This window comes from Ischnura elegans, chromosome 8 (assembly GCF_921293095.1).
Source record: "Ischnura elegans chromosome 8, ioIscEleg1.1, whole genome shotgun sequence".
Taxonomy (NCBI): domain Eukaryota; kingdom Metazoa; phylum Arthropoda; class Insecta; order Odonata; family Coenagrionidae; genus Ischnura; species Ischnura elegans.
The window spans coordinates 54,764,548-54,785,956 of record NC_060253.1 but is presented as its reverse complement, the minus strand read 5'-3'; the positions used below and the strand labels follow the sequence as shown (position 1 = coordinate 54,785,956).

Genomic DNA, 21,409 nt, shown 5'->3' with positions numbered 1-21,409 from the left:
GTCCTCTTGTTTCTTTCGCGAGGATTTCACAACCACATCTTTTTTTATTTCTTACAGCTCCGACTTAATGGCCCAGGTGTGTGTTTGCGTTTCCGCGACACGAAGGACTTTCTACTCCAGAGATCCCCACTCATAGGAATGAGCCTTTCAGGAAAACTAGGTACCTACGTTTCAATTTCACGAAACTGGTATGGTACTGGGGGAGGCGACCGACAGCTGAGGTCATTTGCGCCATAAGGGAATGGGTAGGTAGGAAGAGTGGAGAGAAACCCGGCGTCGGCATTAGCCTGCTCTTAATCCACCGCACCCAATGGGGTTATTTGGATGGTTTTGGTGGCCAGTTTTCTTACTTACAATTAGTGGCCTGGGTTTTGAAGAATTAATTTTCCGTATTCTACAAGATATCATGGCGTAAATTGACTCAACACTAACCTTTAACATTGTCTATTAAACGGTGATAATTAATTATCGGTATGTTTATGTTTAATGTTATGGTATTTGAAGGAGGCGACCGACAGCTGAGGTATTTTGCGCCATGAGGGTACAGTAGGTAAGGAAGGGTAGAGAGAAACCCGGCGTCGGCATTAGCCTGCTCTTAACTAAAGGCGCCAAGGGGACCACGGTTAAACGTCCCATCCGACGGACGGAGTGTTGTCCTTGAAATTTCCTCCACACAACATTCAAGCAGGGATCGGCAATTCTCTGAAACGTCTCTGCCACCGCCGGGATTTGAGCCCGATCCCGCCGGGTGGGAAGCCAACACTGTAACCACCACACCAACCCATTCCCTCTATCAAAGTGTATAATGGAAGAAGTAATTGATAAGTTTTGAAAGATTTGACAAAAATAAGCTTCTGGTGTATTCTTTTACTTCAGAAATTGCATTTCAAAATCCGCATTTTGTTTTACACGCTATCATTCGGCGTACAAACAACGTTACCCATATCTTAAGCGAATTAGGCTGGGAACCACTGGAGACTCAAGAGGCTGCGCGCAAGGCTTAGATTACTCGAGAAATTGACGATAGATATCTTTAAGAGCGACACTGAGAACATAATATTAGAGCCCCTCTATATTTCCAGGTCCGACAGAAGCCATAAATTAAGAGAGATATTTTGCCGAACGGGTCGATATGGGAATTCGTTTGTACCCCGAACCATAAATGACTTGAATAAATGCCAGTCGTAATTTCGCATTTATTTTTCATGTTGAAACGGCTAGTATCCTAACACCCCCTACCACGCGCCTTTTAGGCGGATTGCGGGATAGTATGTAGATGTAAATGACTGATATTTGTTGAAAAAAAATTAAACACGGTTTTTTTCACCGGACTTTTATCAGAACACTACCATGATTTGACGAACCGTCGAAGCCATGGTAGTTTCAGTAATACTTCTGCGGAAAAAAGTTCAATATTTTCCATTCAAAATTTTCATCAAATTCCACAAAGTATCGCCAGAAATCAACAACTCTATTAGAATGATTTTTAATCAAAATAAAATTTTGATTTATGTTCCAATATAGTAATTAATAAGTGTTTTTAATAAAAGCATAGGATTTTCGCTAATCTCAAGGGAAGTAAAAGATCAAAACTAAGCCTGTTCTTCGTACTGAAATGTAGGAAAAAACATTAACTAACAATATATGGGTTCATTTATCCACATTCTCTGTATCTTTACTTGAGCCTTCTAAAATGGAAAAACCTATATTTTCGTAAAATAGTCCAAAATTATTTGTTTTGAAAACGAAGTCTCGAATCCACCTCCCTAATCCAAGGATTTGAACCGGAAGTTAATCTAAAATGCTGTACCAAATGGAAATTCATGTAAAAAGTTACCTAAGCTAAAAACGATGGCAATCATGATTTGGCCATACTTTAAGTTGACTCAAGTGATGGGCTTCTTATCCAAATTGTGGGGACAATTCATACCGGGTGCGATGATATGATCGTCAACAAGCCAGTACTATATCTAGACGCCTCAGTATCACGTATTCATCTAAATACAAAAAACTACATCTTCCCTTAAAAAAGAGTTCGATGGGAGGTGTTACTGCATCAGCATGTAACCTATACTAAGAACTTGTGAAATATTTCACCACCAGAGTGCGACCAAGCATTGATTTAAGTCCTTTATATAACGGTAGGAAAACCAATTCCTTAACCCGTTCGGCATCCTTCCTTATCCGGCCAAATATCCCTCTCATTCAAAGTCTGCCGGACCAGGAAATACAACGCTATGACAAGATGGTGTTCTCCGTGACACTCTGAAAGTTATATGTTCTTAATTGCTCAAGCAATCAAAGTCTAGTATGTATTTCCTATTTTCTTTTGGCTCCCAACCTAATGCATTTAAAGCCTATGCAACCTTATGTATTTTCCCGAAGCAGATTTCGATTAATAATGCCTTTTTCATATGTATGTTATTGAGTGCACACATCATGTATTTTGCGCCAGATATCAATTCTCTCCTCTATTCATTATATCTCCAACATAATGGCACTGGAATACCAAGTCGGTTCGCAAAAGGTAGGTCAAATTGATATCGAACCATGCAGATTCGATTAATCCGTTTATTAACTAAAGTCGATAACCATTTATCAATGATTTGCTCTTCTTTTTTCTCCTTTTCATCCAAAATACCCTTGAGCTTTTTTTACCTTTCTTTAGTGTAAAATATGACAGAAAATTTAGGAAAGGGAAATTGGTAATGGGGTTTTGCAAAAAGACTATGGCGGATTCAAGATTTCGATGAGATCACGCATGGGAGAAACTAATTGCGCTTAAGTCGCTGGAGCTAATATATCTATGCATTGAATTATTCTAGATCCAACTAGAGCTTACTTGGTTGGCAACGCAATGTGTGATTTCCAATAGGAATGTAAAGACGACTAGTTACGAAGAACGATGCCATTTTCAAGGTGAGTAGAGGGCCTAAGAATGAAACTAAATCCTTTTTGTGAAATATTACACGTCTGTGACTTAGGCTGGTATAAGCTCTAGCCTCAACTATCCAAAACAACCTTTGAAAACTGAGCGAGCCATTTTCAAGCTCTAATGGCCATTTGTATGACAGACATAGGTGAGGAAATTAGGCATCAAGATATCATGGGAAAATTGCATCTTTATTTACTCATCATATACAGGATTTTAGATGCAATGAAATGGATAAGACCTTATTAGGAATTGAAGAGGGAGTATAACTTCAGGCTTAGCTGTGTAAAAAATTTCCATTATGAAAAGTAAAAGAGCACAAATTTGTTAGGTTCTCTTATATTTTTTTTAAGGCACGACCCTAGCTTCATACCATAGTTTCATCTAACACGCACTTAAAGATGCTATGAAATGAATGTTAACTATGTTTTATCTCTATCTCCTCAGGTCCAACTTTGTGGAGGATCATTTTAATAACACAACGAGAAGAAAACTTTGTTTGCTTCCACCTAAATTGGTGGAATAAAATTAATTTAAAAAATTTGATTGTTAACTATGTCATGAAATCCTGCTCGTGCCTTTTTGAATATACTTGTTAGCCTAACAAAGTTTTATTCTTTTATTTTCCATATTGAGGAAGTAAATCCATGAAGGGCGGGGAGGTTGCCAGAATACTTCTTATGTACTCCATGCAAACCTATCTTAATCAGTAGAATGCTCTAATAAATATACAAAACAGTATATTTATTAGAGCATTATTATTTATTATATTTATTACAACAATCCTTCAATGAAGTTTTGCATTCTTAGCCAATTAAGACACTTCATAGTTGAATAGATACAAAAATATCTTATTTAAGCTAATACCGAACTGGATTTTTTAATGTTGATAGGAATACTACTCCGTAACCTGGGACCAGCAACACACAGATTTTTTGTAAAGTTCTGTCTAGTACTAGTCCTGTGAGGAGGGGGAATCAAATAATTAAGAGTCATTGGTGAGGAAACATTAGCCCTATTTTCTCTTGCTGGAAAAAAGCACTTCAGATAACCTGGTTACTGATTTTGAAAAAGGAAATACATAGAAGAATATAATGAAACAGTTCCATCGCATCAACCTTAGCATGTGTTTTACATGAAATTCGAGGACAAGAACGATTCTAAACGGGATCCACCATTGCACTACTCCCTTATTTCCAAATTTTACCTATATTATACAAAATATATCTTTCTAGATTATGAGAACCGACTGGAGAGAAGTAGGCAAGTCCTGGACTGTACGCTCTGCCGCAGAAAAGCATTAATTTTTTCTGCTCAGACTAAATTTTTACAACTGCGAGATTATGTTGTATCTCTTACTGATTCCAGCGCTAATTCGCTCAAGGCTGGAGACAGCCAGAGAAAATGCCATTCCCAGCATCCGATTTTCTCAGAAGCAGAAGATATAAAACATACCTCATTGAATTAGAAAATGAGAGTGCATTTCCTGTTCTTCATGGAAGTGCCCTTGGCAAGCGAAAGAAATGAAGCCATTTCTTCGGTGGTGACTGGTCTGTGTACCGCCACAACTTTTCTCTAGTTCAGTTTTACAAAAATTCATAGTTCCAGCTGAAATATGCAAACTTCCTATTTAGGTAAGCTAGAAAATAAGTAAACTATGCTGAGGAGATGATGAACTTGCACGACCTACGGGCCAAAGTAAGATATGTTATCGATATGATAAAAGATGGACAAGTCATTGAAACTTTAATTCAAGTAACAATATGGGAGTAAACTTTTAAAATGAGTCATCAACCATCAAGCCTTGTGATACACTGAATAACATTAAAAATGGCCAACATCAAAAACAAATGATCCACAATGTCAATGATAAATTTGGATGAATTTTCCCAACATAAATATGAACATAAATAGAATAGAATATAAATGTATTGACTTTGTACGTCACCTGCACTAAGAGCAAACAACAAAGTACATACATATTTAAGCTCGATATCACATTGATTCTCAAAGCAGTTGCATTATTATGAACAATTACAACAATCCTTTAATGTAGTTTTGCATTCTTATTCAATTAAGACACTTCTTAGTTGAATATATACAAAAATATCTTTTTTTAAGCTAATACCGAACTGGATTTTTTTATGTGGATAGGAATACTACTCCAGAACCTGGAACCAGCAACACACACAGATTTTTTGTAAATGTTCTGTGTAGTACTAGTCCTGTGTGGAGGAGGTATCAAATAATTAGGAGTAATTCGTGTGGAAACATTAGCCATGATTTCTCAAGGAGAGAAAGCGCTTCAGATAACCTAAGGAAATAAATATAAAAACCAAACAAATGTTTTCCTTTGGCTTGGGCCTATAAATACGAAACAACTTCTAAGTAATGCTAAAAGAAATACTTAAAGAAATTAATTCAAAGAAATACTTAAATAAGGTAGCGGCAATAATCATGCAGCCTTGTTATAAAAGTCACATTATTGACAGAAAAAAGGAGGTAAGTACGCTATTTACTCGACCACTGATCAATGAGACTTATCAGATTTAAACCTGATTTCATACAATACGATTCACATCCAAATATTTGTATAATATTCTACGTAGCACAACGGCTGCATCATAAAACCGTTTGCCAGAGAGGTGATAAGTGATGTGTACCGAAAAATCTCATCAGTGAAGGCGGCAAAAGTTCCCTCCAACCTTCACTCAGAAAACATGCCCGTACGAAAAATAAATTTAGCAAGGCGGTATGCCCTTCGAAAAAATATGAGAGGGGATACAGTTAGTCTCTGGGAGGGAAACGAAGGATGTGGAGAATTAGAGAGGATGTCGAACGAAAATAATCCCATTTTATGGCGACGCCGTATATCGTTACATTTGCATAATCTCTTCGAGAGTGTCGGAGTGTAAAGGTGGGAAGGCGGGAAGTTGGGACAAGAAAAAAATGAAGGCGAGGAGACGCGAGAAGACATTGCGGGAAATGTTGGGATGAGAGCGAGGAGTCCTTCTTATTGGAGAGAGGGATAACCTCAGAAAGCAACCTGTCATGGCGAAATGCGCAAAGAGGCACAAAACGCCGCGAAGTTAAAAATTAAGTGAAAATGAAGAGATGTAGTTTTAAAGGAAAACAGGATTGGAAAGTGTTGTAATATATGACATATGTAACCGCAAAAAATTGGGATATTTCTTTGCATAGATTTATACATATAAGTTAATATGTTTACTATATATGAAGTAATATAAGTTAATATGTTTACTGTATATGAAATGAGCATTACCGTGATACTTGAGAGCCATTCGTTTTAGATAAATGTTGCTTCATCGGCTGAATAAAATAAACAAAAACGTAGTGCAACAACTCATTTCGATGGACTGGGATAACCTCAAGAGCAACCCATGTTTACTAAACACATTAACTTATGTGTTATTCAAATGATATATATTTGGTATCTAAAATAACAGTAAGGCGTTAAGGATTAAAACGAAACAGTCTTTTGTAAACAAATAGTTTAATGACGAAAGATTAGATGAAATAAAGTTGGACAAAATCTTGAACAGCGTTCCGATGCACAATGATAACCTCAAAAGCAACCTTTGTTGGCAGAACCGGGAACAGTCCCTACGACTGTCAAATAATTGAAAGAAATGCGTATTTAAGAACTCATTACCGTGATACTTGTGAGCCATTCATTTTAGATAAATGTTGCTTCATCGGTTGAATAAAATAAACACAAGCACAATGCTACAACTCATTTCGAAGGACTGGGATAACCTCAAGAGCAACCCATGTTTACTAAACGTATTAATACTTATGTGTTATTTAAATGATATATATTTGGTATCTAAAATAACAGTAAGGCATGTAGGATGAAAACGAACAGTCTTTTGTAAAAAAATAGTTTATTGACGAAAGATTAGATGAAATAAAGTTGGACAAAACCTTAAACAGCGTTCCGATGCACAGTGATAACCTCAAAAGCAACCTTTGTTGGCAGAACAGGGAACAGTCCCTACGACTGTCAAATAATTGAAAGAAATGCGTATTTAAGAACTCATTACCGTGATACTTGTGAGCCATTCATTTTAGATAAATGTTGCTTCATCGGTTGAATAAAATAAACACAAGCACAGTGCTACAACTCATTTCGAAGGACTGGGATAACCTGAAGAGCAACCCATGTTTACTAAACACATTAACTTATGTGTTATTCAAATGATATATATTTGGTATCTAAAATAACAGTAAGGCGTTAAGGATTAAAACGAAACAGTCTTTTGTAAACAAATAGTTTAATGACGAAAGATTAGATGAAATAAAGTTGGACAAAATCTTGAACAGCGTTCCGATGCACAATGATAACCTCAAAAGCAACCTTTGTTGGCAGAACCGGGAACAGTCCCTACGACTGTCAAATAATTGAAAGAAATGCGTATTTAAGAACTCATTACCGTGATACTTGTGAGCCATTCATTTTAGATAAATGTTGCTTCATCGGTTGAATAAAATAAACACAAGCACAGTGCTACAACTCATTTCGAAGGACTGGGATAACCTGAAGAGCAACCCATGTTTACTAAACGTATTAACTTATGTGTTATTTAAATGATATATATTTGGTATCTAAAATAACAGTAAGGCATGTAGGATGAAAACGAACAGTCTTTTGTTAACAAATAGTTTATTGACGAAAGATTAGATGAAATAAAGTTGGACAAAACCTTAAACAGCGTTCCGATGCACAGTGATAACCTCAAAAGCAACCTTTGTTGGCAGAACAGGGAACAGTCCCTACGACTGTCAAATAATTGAAAGAAATGCGTATTTAAGAACTCATTACCGTGATACTTGTGAGCCATTCATTTTAGATAAATGTTGCTTCATCGGCTGAATAAAATAAACAAAAACGTAGTGCAACAACTCACTTCGATGGACTGGGATAACCTCAAGAGCAACCCATGTTTACTAAACACATTAACTTATGTGTTATTCATATGATATATATTTGGTATCTAAAATAACAGTAAGGCGTTAAGGATTAAAACGAAACAGTCTTTTGTAAACAAATAGTTTAATGACGAAAGATTAGATGAAATAAAGTTGGACAAAATCTTGAACAGCGTTCCGATGCACAATGATAACCTCAAAAGCAACCTTTGTTGGCAGAACCGGGAACAGTCCCTACGACTGTCAAATAATTGAAAGAAATGCGTATTTAAGAACTCATTACCGTGATACTTGTGAGCCATTCATTTTAGATAAATGTTGCTTCATCGGTTGAATAAAATAAACACAAGCACAATGCTACAACTCATTTCGAAGGACTGGGATAACCTCAAGAGCAACCCATGTTTACTAAACGTATTAATACTTATGTGTTATTTAAATGATATATATTTGGTATCTAAAATAACAGTAAGGCATGTAGGATGAAAACGAACAGTCTTTTGTAAAAAAATAGTTTATTGACGAAAGATTAGATGAAATAAAGTTGGACAAAACCTTAAACAGCGTTCCGATGCACAGTGATAACCTCAAAAGCAACCTTTGTTGGCAGAACAGGGAACAGTCCCTACGACTGTCAAATAATTGAAAGAAATGCGTATTTAAGAACTCATTACCGTGATACTTGTGAGCCATTCATTTTAGATAAATGTTGCTTCATCGGTTGAATAAAATAAACACAAGCACAGTGCTACAACTCATTTCGAAGGACTGGGATAACCTGAAGAGCAACCCATGTTTACTAAACACATTAACTTATGTGTTATTCAAATGATATATATTTGGTATCTAAAATAACAGTAAGGCGTTAAGGATTAAAACGAAACAGTCTTTTGTAAACAAATAGTTTAATGACGAAAGATTAGATGAAATAAAGTTGGACAAAATCTTGAACAGCGTTCCGATGCACAATGATAACCTCAAAAGCAACCTTTGTTGGCAGAACCGGGAACAGTCCCTACGACTGTCAAATAATTGAAAGAAATGCGTATTTAAGAACTCATTACCGTGATACTTGTGAGCCATTCATTTTAGATAAATGTTGCTTCATCGGTTGAATAAAATAAACACAAGCACAGTGCTACAACTCATTTCGAAGGACTGGGATAACCTGAAGAGCAACCCATGTTTACTAAACGTATTAACTTATGTGTTATTTAAATGATATATATTTGGTATCTAAAATAACAGTAAGGCATGTAGGATGAAAACGAACAGTCTTTTGTTAACAAATAGTTTATTGACGAAAGATTAGATGAAATAAAGTTGGACAAAACCTTAAACAGCGTTCCGATGCACAGTGATAACCTCAAAAGCAACCTTTGTTGGCAGAACAGGGAACAGTCCCTACGACTGTCAAATAATTGAAAGAAATGCGTATTTAAGAACTCATTACCGTGATACTTGTGAGCCATTCATTTTAGATAAATGTTGCTTCATCGGCTGAATAAAATAAACAAAAACGTAGTGCAACAACTCACTTCGATGGACTGGGATAACCTCAAGAGCAACCCATGTTTACTAAACACATTAACTTATGTGTTATTCATATGATATGTATTTGGTATCTTAAATAACAGTTAGGCGTTAAGGATTAAAACGAAACAGTCTTTTGTAAACAAATAGTTTAATGACGAAAGATTAGATGAAATAAAGTTGGACAAAATCTTGAACACTGTTCCGATACACAGTGATAACCTCAAAAGCAACCTTTGTTGGCAGAACAGGGAACAGTCCCTAGGACTGTCAAATAATTGAAAGAACTGCATATTTAATAACTCATTACCGTGATACTTGTGAGCCATTCACTTTAGATAAATGTTGCTTCATCGGTTGAATAAAATATGACAGGTACCAGGCAACATTGCTCTTATAACTTACCTGCCTTCTCACATTAGCTGTCACTTTCACATACTGAATTCCAGTGCTGTAGTTGGGAAAAAATGTAGGCGGTACTCACCAAAAATCACTTATTCTGAAATCCATTGGACAATTTAGAGTGAGTCTATTTTTTACAGATTTAAAAAGATAGTTTAACCGGTACGCTTATGACGAGTTTGGATTTTAGGGGGTACGCCGTACCTGTCCGTACCGGCCCAAGTACAGCACTGCTGAATTCTAATTATACCAATCATCCCCCAAAGATCAGGAATTAATCCCTTGAAGGTATATACTAAGGTTTAGTGGTGTGCACATGAATTTAAGAATGAAATACATGTATACCTACTAAATGCCACCATTGATGACAACACCCAGAATTCTGTTAAGATGATACTGTAAAGCATGCCCCAGTAAGAAGCATTAACAGAATGACTAGTTGTAATGTTTCAATAATCAATGATGACAAAACTTCTACTATAACAGAGATAACCATGATGACATGATGTCATTATTCACCAGCAACCAATCTTATACAGTGGTAACCCTGCAATCGCAACAATTTGAAAGTGAAATGTATAATCTGCTTACAAAACCTATCCAAGAAATGGTAAATTAATCATGCAATATGCATACAGATATGGATGCTTAGGCTTAAATGGAGACCTCAAAGGAGAATGAGAACACCAGGTACAATAAAATACACAATTTATTACGGCCTTGTAAAAACATCATTTGATTCACACATCATCAACATGCTAAAAAAATTATTATAGCAATAATAAAACATCACACATAATATTGAATAATTATGTACTTGCATCAGAGAAAAAAAGCCATAAGTACAAATTCTTTCCGAAGGTAATCAATTAACAGTAACTATTTTAATCAATTCCCATCAGCATTTTTCATGTGGGCTTTGGACCACCAAAGGCTGCTTTAAAAGTGATTCTGGTGGCGAAATGCCACGCGTCAGTAACTATTCTATTATTTACATATGTGCACTCAAATTGCGCTCACAAAATATTCAATCAAATTCAAAATAGTCAATGTGAAGCCTTGTCGGATTGAGAGTCGTCACTATTACATCACTGTCTGTGAATTCATTAACTAAATGGTCTTTCTCCCAATACTTTCACATAATAGAAGTCTTTCTGGTAGGTAGATGAGCATAGCATTGACAGGTCGGAAGACAGCCCCCTTTCTCGTATGTAAACTCGGGCAGGAAAAATCATGAAAAAAGGAAATAATTGGTTAGAAAGTTCACAAACAAATGATTAATGGAGTTTTACACTAACTTTTTTGGCATCTCTAAGAGGGAGGATAAATTACTAGCAAATATATTATGTATTTGAGTATTTCTCTGATAAAACAACGTGAGAATTTTCAACATGAGGTATTATAACAATTATATATAGTAAAATAAATAAAATATAGCCAATAACAATTATAAATACAATAAATAAAATATAACCAATAACAATTATAAAGTACCATAAATAAAATATAACAAATAACAATTATAAAATATATAAACTTAAGAAAAAATTCAAAGAAACATAACAGCAGAAATGAAATAGGAAAGCGTGGAAAGGAGGGACTTATTTACAGAAAAGCAGTGACAAGTATGGCACAGAGAAGTTGAAGAGAAGAAGAAAATGAAAAATATAACATGCAGTCAACACACAAAGTGACACGTAACTCATGGTAAATAATATACATAGTAAATAAATCAATTGTCCAGTACTGTTATCATGTCAAACATATACTTCCTATACTTGTCTGCATCAAATGGCTCTTTGATCAACCTTCCCTGTATTATTCTTTCAGCATACCAACAAATGAAAACTCCACAGTTATGACTGTCTCTCTGCTTAAAATGCTCTGGCGATGACACTTCCCAATCCCTTTCAGTGCATCCAAATGAGACACTAAGCACTTTAATCCATCTTTGAATGGCGAAATTATTAGTGTGGTGAATAACATCTGCAGCAGGGTCATAGAATTCTAATTTCCTTTCTAATGGCAAAGCAACAATAAGCATCCAGTGTGAGTTGCAAACATTGAGGGGAATGACTATTCTAGTAACACAGGAAAGGTCAGATTTACCAAAGATTGCCATTGGCCGGGATTGAGAGATTTTTCCAGTGACATATTGAGAAATAACTGGATCCACTGAAAAAACTGAAGGGACAGACTCAGCAATTTTCCACAAGAAAGCTGCAATGATCGTGTCATACAGCCAACCTCTCTTAAAATCAGGGAAGACTTTACGAATTGCACTGACTTCCTCCGGTGGTATTAGAAAATCTAAGGACTTCAATTCATACATTTTGACAGAGAATGAACCAACCTTGCAAACTTCCATTGATAGACTGGCAACATCTACAATTGGCTCAGTGAAGCTGCTCACCTCATTAGATAAAAGTGATATTTTTATATCTTTCCTTCGGACATAACCAGGTCTTTTAAATAGATTAACCATGGGCCTTCTCTTCTTAATAGCAGGATGTAACTTCAGCTGAGGGCTGAGTTTGGCATTTGGAGGTACATCATGTGCTGATAATGTCCCCAAAGTGGAATTGCTTTGGTTGCATTCAATGGCACCCTGACACGTCTCCACCAGCAGCTTTAATGATTTGCTAATGTAGGGAAGTAATACAGGAGAGCACTGCTGGCTTAAGATTTTCAATTTATCCAGGTGTTGACCAATGGCATGACTGTGTTGTACATTAATGTGCTCTAATTTGCAATCCTTAGAGGTGGAAACACTCTTAAACAGTTTATCTGGAGGAAAATTTAGGATTGTTTCATGCATAGGTGCAGGAGTAGGTCTATTTCGGACAACAAATGAATGAACCTTATGTACATGTTTACAAAGAGCATAGTTGTTAGGACAAGAGCATGTATATAAGTGGCAACAAAGGTCCTGGCATGAAAACTCATTACACCTTATAAAACACAAGTCAGGGTAGAGACAATTCTGGGATATATTTTCCACCGTGTATATTGTAGATTGGTCATTTTGAGATTTAACATGCCAGACATTTTCATCGGATGTTGAAAAAATTTCATCATCGGAAATTTTCAATCCTTTCATGTGGTCATTATTATAGGAGTTTTGAAATCCTAATGGAGGCTTCTTACTCATTCTTTTATATGCTAAACCTAAATGGACAGTTTTATGAATGGTAAGAAGCACCTGAATTAAATCATCAAGGCGCCTATTTACTTTTCTGTTCAGATAGTGGCTTTTCAACTTATTATGAAATGATTCAACGAACATATTGGTATCTGTAGCAGCATGAGGAAAATTTCTGTAACACATGGCCCACTTCTCTTTCTTGCTACAATAGTAATCTTTGAAATATTTTGTAAATTCACCAGCTTGATCAGAATATTTGGCTAAGAAAGAGTTTAGCATAGCATTGAATACAGTATCATTTTTTTCCTCAATCAAAGTTTCCAAAACTTCGTTGACTTCCGTAATCAGTTCCTTATTTTTAACTTTTTGGTGTAGGTTTTTATGCCAGTTCCTTTTCACATGCCACAAACAAAGTAAATGTTTAGTTTTGTGACCAAAAACCCGCCTCACTGCATTACCTAAGGCTTCATCACCATCTGTCATGATGGCATTTACATGCAAATCAGGGGACCTATCCATAATACTTTGCAATAAGTAAGTTAGTGTCTCCTCATCTAAATGGCTTGTGATGAAATGGGCGACAGGGTAACCAACACCATACTCATCTGGTACAATCAAGTTAAGCAAATGAAATTTGTACTGATTGGTGCCATGAGTAGAGTCTATGCATAGTATTCTACCACAGCCCTCTATCATTTCTTTTAACTGAAGTTTCTGCTGAATACCCAAAACAAAAAGTTCAGAAGCGTGTGGTAAATTATCTAAACCCTTATTGCCTATTATTGTACCTGAGCCCATAGGTTTATAAACCAAGATCGAATCCTTACTTTCATCTTTCATTAAGTGCACAAGTAAATCAACAGCAACTGCATCATCATCACTTAGGTGCTTTTTAGAATTCAAATCATACTTCATTTTGTTTATTTGAGTTGATGTGATGAAATGTTCTTTAAGGGGTAGCATTTCATTTAAACTGGGATCAGCAGGCTGAAAATACTCTTGAATTTTATGTGCTGGCACACTTTGTTCCAGAAGGGAATTTATTTTATACTTTGTTGCATTGTCCCATCGATAAAATTTAACATTTTTAAATTCCAGGTCATGATTGTGAGCATTCACATATTTCACAGACACACCCGATTCACTTTCATTTACCAACATACGTGCTATGCAGTCACTATTAGGCATACGGCCAAATTTCCTTTTTCTATTTGTTTTATTGCTCACTATGCCATTCTTGTGGTGATTGTTAAATTTGCAGATGAAATACATGAACCTTTTACCACGACTCACACGCTCCCCATTGTGTTTGACCAAGGACATGTAATTTAGCTGACATTGACTAGTTTTCCATGCATTAAAATCAAACATATCTTTGAATTCATGATCTTCAACACAAATATCTTCCTGATGTACGCTTTGTAAATGACAAATCAGGATGGAGTGGCTTTGAAATTTAACATTACACCCATCATGAGGACATACAATATATTGTGACTTTTCGTTACAGGTTTTCTTATGCCTACTATAGTTACACTTGTTAGAATATGACACCAGGCATATTTGGCACACTCTAGGATAGGAAATATTACTATCACTTTTCTCAATCCTCAGACAAGTGGCTTTATGGTGACAAAATGAAGATTTATTGGCATACACTTTATTGCAGTTAGGACACTTTCTTGGATATAAAGTTGAATGAATATCAAGTTTTCCCTCTGATGAGCCACCGTTTTGAATTTTTATAGTTAATCTATCAGTAAGAGGATTTTTCAACTTGAAACCAATTTGCCTGCAAAGTCTGGCAGGGAATTCTTTAGTAGTCCCATCTTTGTTGGTGTTACGAACATCAGATATTAAAGGAAATGAGGATGGGCGGCAGAATGCTGAAGATGGAAACATTTTAGGAGAGATTGATTTTTTCTTGATACAAGACTGTTTTTTTGTACAGTTTGCTACTGAAGAAAAAGAAGGCATGAAGGAGTCATTCAAAGAGGACAGAGAAGACCACCGGTTATTTAAGGGAATTTTGAATGAGCTACTATGCTTTGGAACTATTTTAGGTTTATTACAGTGATGATTGCCTCTCCTAGTCACGGTGGTAAACTTAAAGCACGAGGGAGTAGAAGATGAAGGACTAAGAGGCGGAGTAGAATATGAAGAAGCATTGGTTCTAGTTACAGAAGGAAGGTGAAGAGGTCTTACAGAAGGCTGAAAACTGGAGACTTGCATTAAATCATTATGAAGGGGCAAGTTACTACAAAGAGCATCAGAGTAAGAAAAAGAAGGTAGAGAAGCATTCATGCCAGCGCCATCAGAAAACGAAGGGGAAGGTAAAGGATGGTGGCCAGGAGAGGGAGCAGAGGAAGAGGCAGGGGAGGGTGCTGGGGAAGAGGCAGGAGATGGCACAGGGGAAGAGGCAGGAGAGGGTGCAGGTGGTAGGCAGGCAAGAGAACGAGGGTAATCCCTCCTCGCTTGGAGGCAAGCACGATAGACATTACCTGTGAGCACCCTTAAACCACGCCTACTCAGGTGAAGGCCATCCCTTCCCAAGAAGAACTCAAAGGGATCCTGACTCTGGGCCTCGAACTCCCGCCAGTTGTCTATGAAGACCACATTCATCCTGCCAAAAGCAAAGTTAGGTATAACAAACAATACAGTTAGGAACACATGTTTAAGAACAGCCCTGACTAAATGTATGAATTACCTCAAAGCCAGTTGCTTCATAAGCATGTTTAATTTGTCAATCTTCAAATTCATCTCCTCTATATACAGGTTTCGCTGTAACGTCCACGATTTGAAGTAATTCACCCTCCTCTTCAACACACTAGAGAGGAAAAGCCGCACCTTTGGATTCCTCAGGCGAATCCTCGTCAACAGTTCCTGCTGGTGCTCTACTACTCTCTCCGGTGTCTCACCTGTACATAGGGTTGTTGTAAAATCTAGCAGAATAATCTCAACACAGAAATACACCCAAAGAAAACAAATACCAATGGTAAACTCACCACATATCAAATTATTGGTGCCCAAATGGACAACCGTGTCATTAAAAAATTCAGTGGCCAACAACATTGTTGAATCCACCTGGTGAACTTGCATCCCAGATACGGGTATCACACTGACATCAAATTCACCAAACTCCTGTACTTCAGGAACGGCATACTTCCACTGGGAATCACTAATTACTAGTAATCCAGGTGCAGCCATGGTCAAACTGTCACAGAGAAGTCATAAATTTAATCAGTACTACACTGAAAGATTGATGAGTGACAATTTAGGCAAAACTTCATAATCACAACTGAAAATATGTGCCGAGAGTATAATTAAATTCATAATTAATATTAACAAACTAATCATACGGTATATCTGCTACTGATATACCTGCGGCAAGTTATTATTAAGCAAATTATAGTCACTGAGAATGAAATTTATCTCCTAAATACACAATACTCACTGAAAGTTCTCACCCAAAACACCAAACAATATGCAATGCTTAGTCAACACACCAAAGCCAAATATTTTGTATGTAGTGGAATTACTTACCAAAAGAAATTATACAATACGGAAGGAAAAACGGGAACAAAAGGCTACACGAAGAGGCGAAAACAATGGGGATGGAAATCTGAAACAAGATATGAAAGCATGATAAAATAAAAAAACGTAACTGTAAAAAACTGAGATAACATAGAAAGTATCAATGAAATGGCTTCAAGGCGAAGCAGAGCTTGTACACGATGTAGTCTACTACTTAACTAGCCATCGGTGGGTCAGGAACCAAACATCAGAGGAGAAATCTGGCAATAAAAAGGAAAAATACTGTTGCTCCCCGCTTGAGGATATTTGATTATGCATTTACTTACCAAGAAAACGGCTACTTATCGAGGGGAAAACAGGGCAAAATAAAATTTGGGGTACCAATCTGAAACGAGATAGCGTAGAGGGATAAATAAACGGAATCTTTGGAAAGGACGACTTGAAATCATATAATCAGTAAATATAGTGGGAACCACTTACCAAGAACAGAAAATCAGCAAATAGTCACGGACCAAATCAGCAGATAGTCACGGACCAAATGATGAATGGGCGATGCTGCGAAAAATAAGATAGCTTAAGTACAACGAATCTATTCACAGAGGAAATGTATTCATTACACGATTTATCAACGTACCACGACGCACGTGGTTTGCAGCAACAACAACACAACCAACTCGGCAACCGCGGGGTCTGTAGCACACTCAACCAACAGCAACACTCGGCAACTGCGCGCGGGAAAATAGTTGAAGAACAATCGGCGGGGAAACAGTTGAAGAGCAAACGGCGATTGGCAAACGGAGGTGGCGCTGTTATCAGGTTGCTTTCTGAGGTTATCCCTCTCTCCAATCTCTAAAACTCGAGAGCGAGGAGGTTTTAAATACACTGGAGGCGCTGTATTCGAGTTTTAAGCGCGGTCAGCATTCCGCCATCTTGGTTTGACCATTTTCGGACGACAGTCTCAAACGTATATAATCAATTATTCTATTCCCTATATCGTCTCTGATTTATACAATGAAAATGCAACGATTACTTCTTCATTATCGTAGGAGTTTTCCGATCTTTCGTCATACTACTGTGTGTATTAAGCCTGAATCACTCGATCATTTTTTTTCGTCGCGAAAGTGATCACTATCGCGATCACTGCGCAAAATGATCGTCGGCGGCAATTGTTTTTCGCGATCGCGATGAGGATTCCCATCGCTATTTTTCGTCACTCGTCCGGTCGCTTTTTCCGTCGCTAAAACCGTCCCTGAAATCCCATATCAGCCAATCGGAACGCATGACAGTAAGGTGTGATTACAGCGCTGCGTTTGACAATTGTAGGAATGACATAAATAAACAAACACGCTATATATTTTCGTGATGTGGGTCCTATGAAAACGAGCTGTGATATTGGAAATGATGTGAAAAGCGACGGCGGGAGTGACCGTGTGATTCAGAAAAATGATCACTATAGCGATTGCTTTTCGCGACGGGAAAAGTGATCTCGATAGTGATCACTTTCGCGACGAAAAAAATGATCGTGTGATTCAGGCTTTAAATTGTCCATATAGTCATATCGTGGTGATAATATATCGTCGTGAACATACTTTCACACTATTGTTGAAATGACACATTGCAATATTTCCACTTATAGATTTATTTTACACTACGCGTTTCGTCGTTACATTGTACAAACCCTTTCCACACTACACCCCCACTTTCACACCCCAGAAGAACAATAGAAGAAGGACACGAGGTCAACTACCCAGGAGGAGAGGATCATCTGTGCGAGGACTCCATCCGGACAACCACAACCCGAAAGAAGACAGTGAATGAGTGCGGGGTACCCTCACCCATCCTAGAACCTTTCTTTCCTCCCCCTCACCCTGCCTCAGTTCGAGACCCTAAAACGACCCTCCAACCCCCCCCCCCCCCCCCACAGCCTTCAATATGCTCACTTCTCGTCACCCAAACCCCATTCTCCATCCTACTCCCACCCTCCCCTCAAGCACCATGATATATAAGGAAAATCTTTAAGACTTTTTTCACACTTGAAAATGTCGCTGTAACGACGAAACGCGTAGTGTAAAATAAATCTATAAGTGGAAATATTGCAATGTGTCATTTCAACAATATTACGAACTTCCACCACATCGTGCCTAACATCATACAAAATACTTTCACACTATTATTGCGACCGGTCCGCTATCGTAAGTTTTCCATTGACAGAAATCTTATTAATTACCAGTAGAAGTGCAGGGGAATGGATGTTTTACACTTGTAAAATGTTATTTTCGGCTAAGCTAGTTGCACAGCGAAACCGTGGTGATTGACAACAATTTTTCCTTGGGAAAAGATATTCGAGGCATATTTTCACGAAGCCTTCCCATAATGATAGAAAAAAGGTTTCCTGTGTTCGTTTGCGATAGTTTATTTTAACGTAACAACGATCGTGACCGAATATTTCACCAAATAGATGATAGCATTGACTCTTATGGGATTATCAATGTTTTGGTCAAAGTAAGGGTGGCTTTCCTACCCAAGCACCCCCATTCCTGCCACACTGCGCTCAACGCTCCGAACCAGTTATGCCCCCTCCAGTATATTTACAACCTCCTTGGATGAGGGTAGGTGGGTTGGGGGATAAACCATTTCAGGCAATATCGCGGCTATGGGTTGTCCCATTTTCGATGTTTTTATTTTGCTTTGCCTCCTCCACGTCCTCAAGGGTGGATAAGAGAGTGTTAAGAGCTGGATGAAGGAAATGCCCGGTTTTTCCTTTCACCACATCGTCAGACTTGGTGGTCGTTTTGCGTACCAGCAAAGCCATCTGCGAAGGCGTTTGGAAATACCAAAAATAACCTGCACGCAAGTAAATAAAGTAATAATACACATAGATAAATATACACATAAATACACATAGATACTTCATGATATTCCTCGATGAGACATTAAACACAAATATAACCCAGGTTGGGTAAGATACAAGGGCGTACCTAGGATCAAAACTAGGAAGAAGGGGGCAAGCCATGTTCGTTCAAGGTGATAGATTTTAGCATTGAAAAGGTGAATGAAATCAACATTATAAGCAAAGTATAACAGCGCGTTATTAGTGCATTAAATTATTCGGTCGAAAAAAAAAATATTTTAGCTGCATGTCTTACCCTTATATCATTTTTTGTGAGTTTAAAGAAAATTTGTTGAAAACTCGTTTCAATCCAGTCCTGATTTTCCTTGAAGACTTTTGCGATTTTTGCTTCTAAAGGGGGGGAAGCTGCCTCCTTCTGCCCCTCGCTGGGTACGCCCATGATCAGATACAGTGTAAAAGACTATAAAAGACACAAAAAACACACGACTAAATTTTCGGTGGCACTCCCACCTTCGGCGGAGTTCCTCTAAGAGTTGTACAAGAGTAAACTTGTACAACTCTTGTAAAACTCAACGCTTGTTCCTCGCTCCGAGGAGGGTGGTAGTGCCATCTAATATTTAGTTATGTGTTTTTTATGTGTCCGCTATAGTCTTTTATACAGTGTCTTACCCAACCTGGGATATATATGTCATAAATACACATAAGTGTACACATAGAGCATTCATCTGCGTCTACAACTGCATGCTACCCGCCCAAACAGTCGTGTGGCGACGGGTGTTAGGTGTGAAGGTTCTGGGTTCGAGTCCCATCCTGGACAAATTTCTTCCCTCTGATTATCTGATTCGAGGTTCTACGTTCGTGTCCATTTCTGGCCACATTTCTTCCCTCTGATATTCGGTTTCTACCATATTCCTCTTCGAAATTGTCCTTGTCCATTTTGTTTTATGTGTTCCATGCCCTTTCCTTCCCATTCTGCAAGTATTTATGTACTTGCAGAATGGGAACGATGTACTACTATGTTACTATGTATGCGCCCACAACGTTGCGTGACTGAATGAATGAATGTAAGGCCATATTGGTTCGATTGACTAGACCTAGCTGGCTCTGACAATCATGTTCCTTTATCTTTCCTACTATGTTAAGAGTATTTGTACCTTTGCTTTCATACTCGCGTACACGTCCAAATTTTCCGTCGGTGAGTGATGACCGGCTCTGGTACAATGCATTGCTCAATCCTGTGGGGACAAGCTGAAGGGGGATTCTGTTCCATTATCCCCCTCCGAAATCATGGTAACTGTGTTCTGGCAACGCAACTGGTAAAGAATCGGATCCAAAATCCAAGTTCCAGTCAAGCCGCATGTATACCCTCCGATTTCTAACTTTTTGCATGTTTGATTTCACCGCTGCCCCAGTCCATTTAGCGTGAAACGTTCCAACTCCTTTTTTCCACAACTCTAATAAAATATAAATCCATTTAACTGTTCTGCAAATCTCAACAGAAGCATATTTATATGCATGAGACTGATCTAAGCTGCCATCAAGAATGCATCACTCCAGTTACCCAAATAAGCGAAGAAAAAATGTATACTACTTGAAAAAAGAATGAATGTCAGGATTAAAAGGGCAATAGGCAAATAGGTATCAGAGTAACTATGGAAGAGTCTGTAAAATAATAAAATTTATTACTTCCACCATATCATGTAAAAAAAACTACCGGTTTCGGCAGCTACGTCATTCCCAAGTGTTCTCAAATTTGGGAATGGCGTAAGTGCCAAAACCGGTCGTTTTTAAATTAATGGAAGTGACTTACGATAATTTTATTCTTTTATAGACATTAAGGCCAACTTCCAATACGTGAAATCTTCGAACTTTCATTTTAGCCATGTCAGGTTATGAAAAAGGTGAAATCGAACAGATAAGAAACATAAACCCAACGACTGAAGTGGGAGAACAGATTCATTGAATTCATTAAATAGCTAAAGACATCGCCACCGGTGAAATGGACAAAAGTCTTTGCGAATGTTAAGTCTTTTCGTTCTGCTATCTGTTTTCACCATTTATT

At 37.6% G+C, this 21,409-nt stretch overlaps 1 protein-coding gene across 1 annotated transcript; it reads right to left on the bottom strand.

Moving 5' to 3' along the window:
- Positions 1-11,325: 11,325 nt before the first annotated feature.
- Positions 11,326-17,342, bottom strand: LOC124164263. The gene is made up of 6 exons (XM_046541504.1): positions 17,131-17,342; positions 16,977-17,051; positions 16,506-16,881; positions 15,968-16,176; positions 15,670-15,880; positions 11,326-15,585 (listed from the first exon to the last, which is right to left on the bottom strand). Exons 4-6 carry the CDS (start codon positions 16,167-16,169, stop codon positions 11,550-11,552), a joined length of 4,449 nt encoding a protein of 1,482 aa, XP_046397460.1. The 5' UTR covers positions 16,170-16,176; positions 16,506-16,881; positions 16,977-17,051; positions 17,131-17,342; the 3' UTR covers positions 11,326-11,549.
- Positions 17,343-21,409: the final 4,067 nt, after the last annotated feature.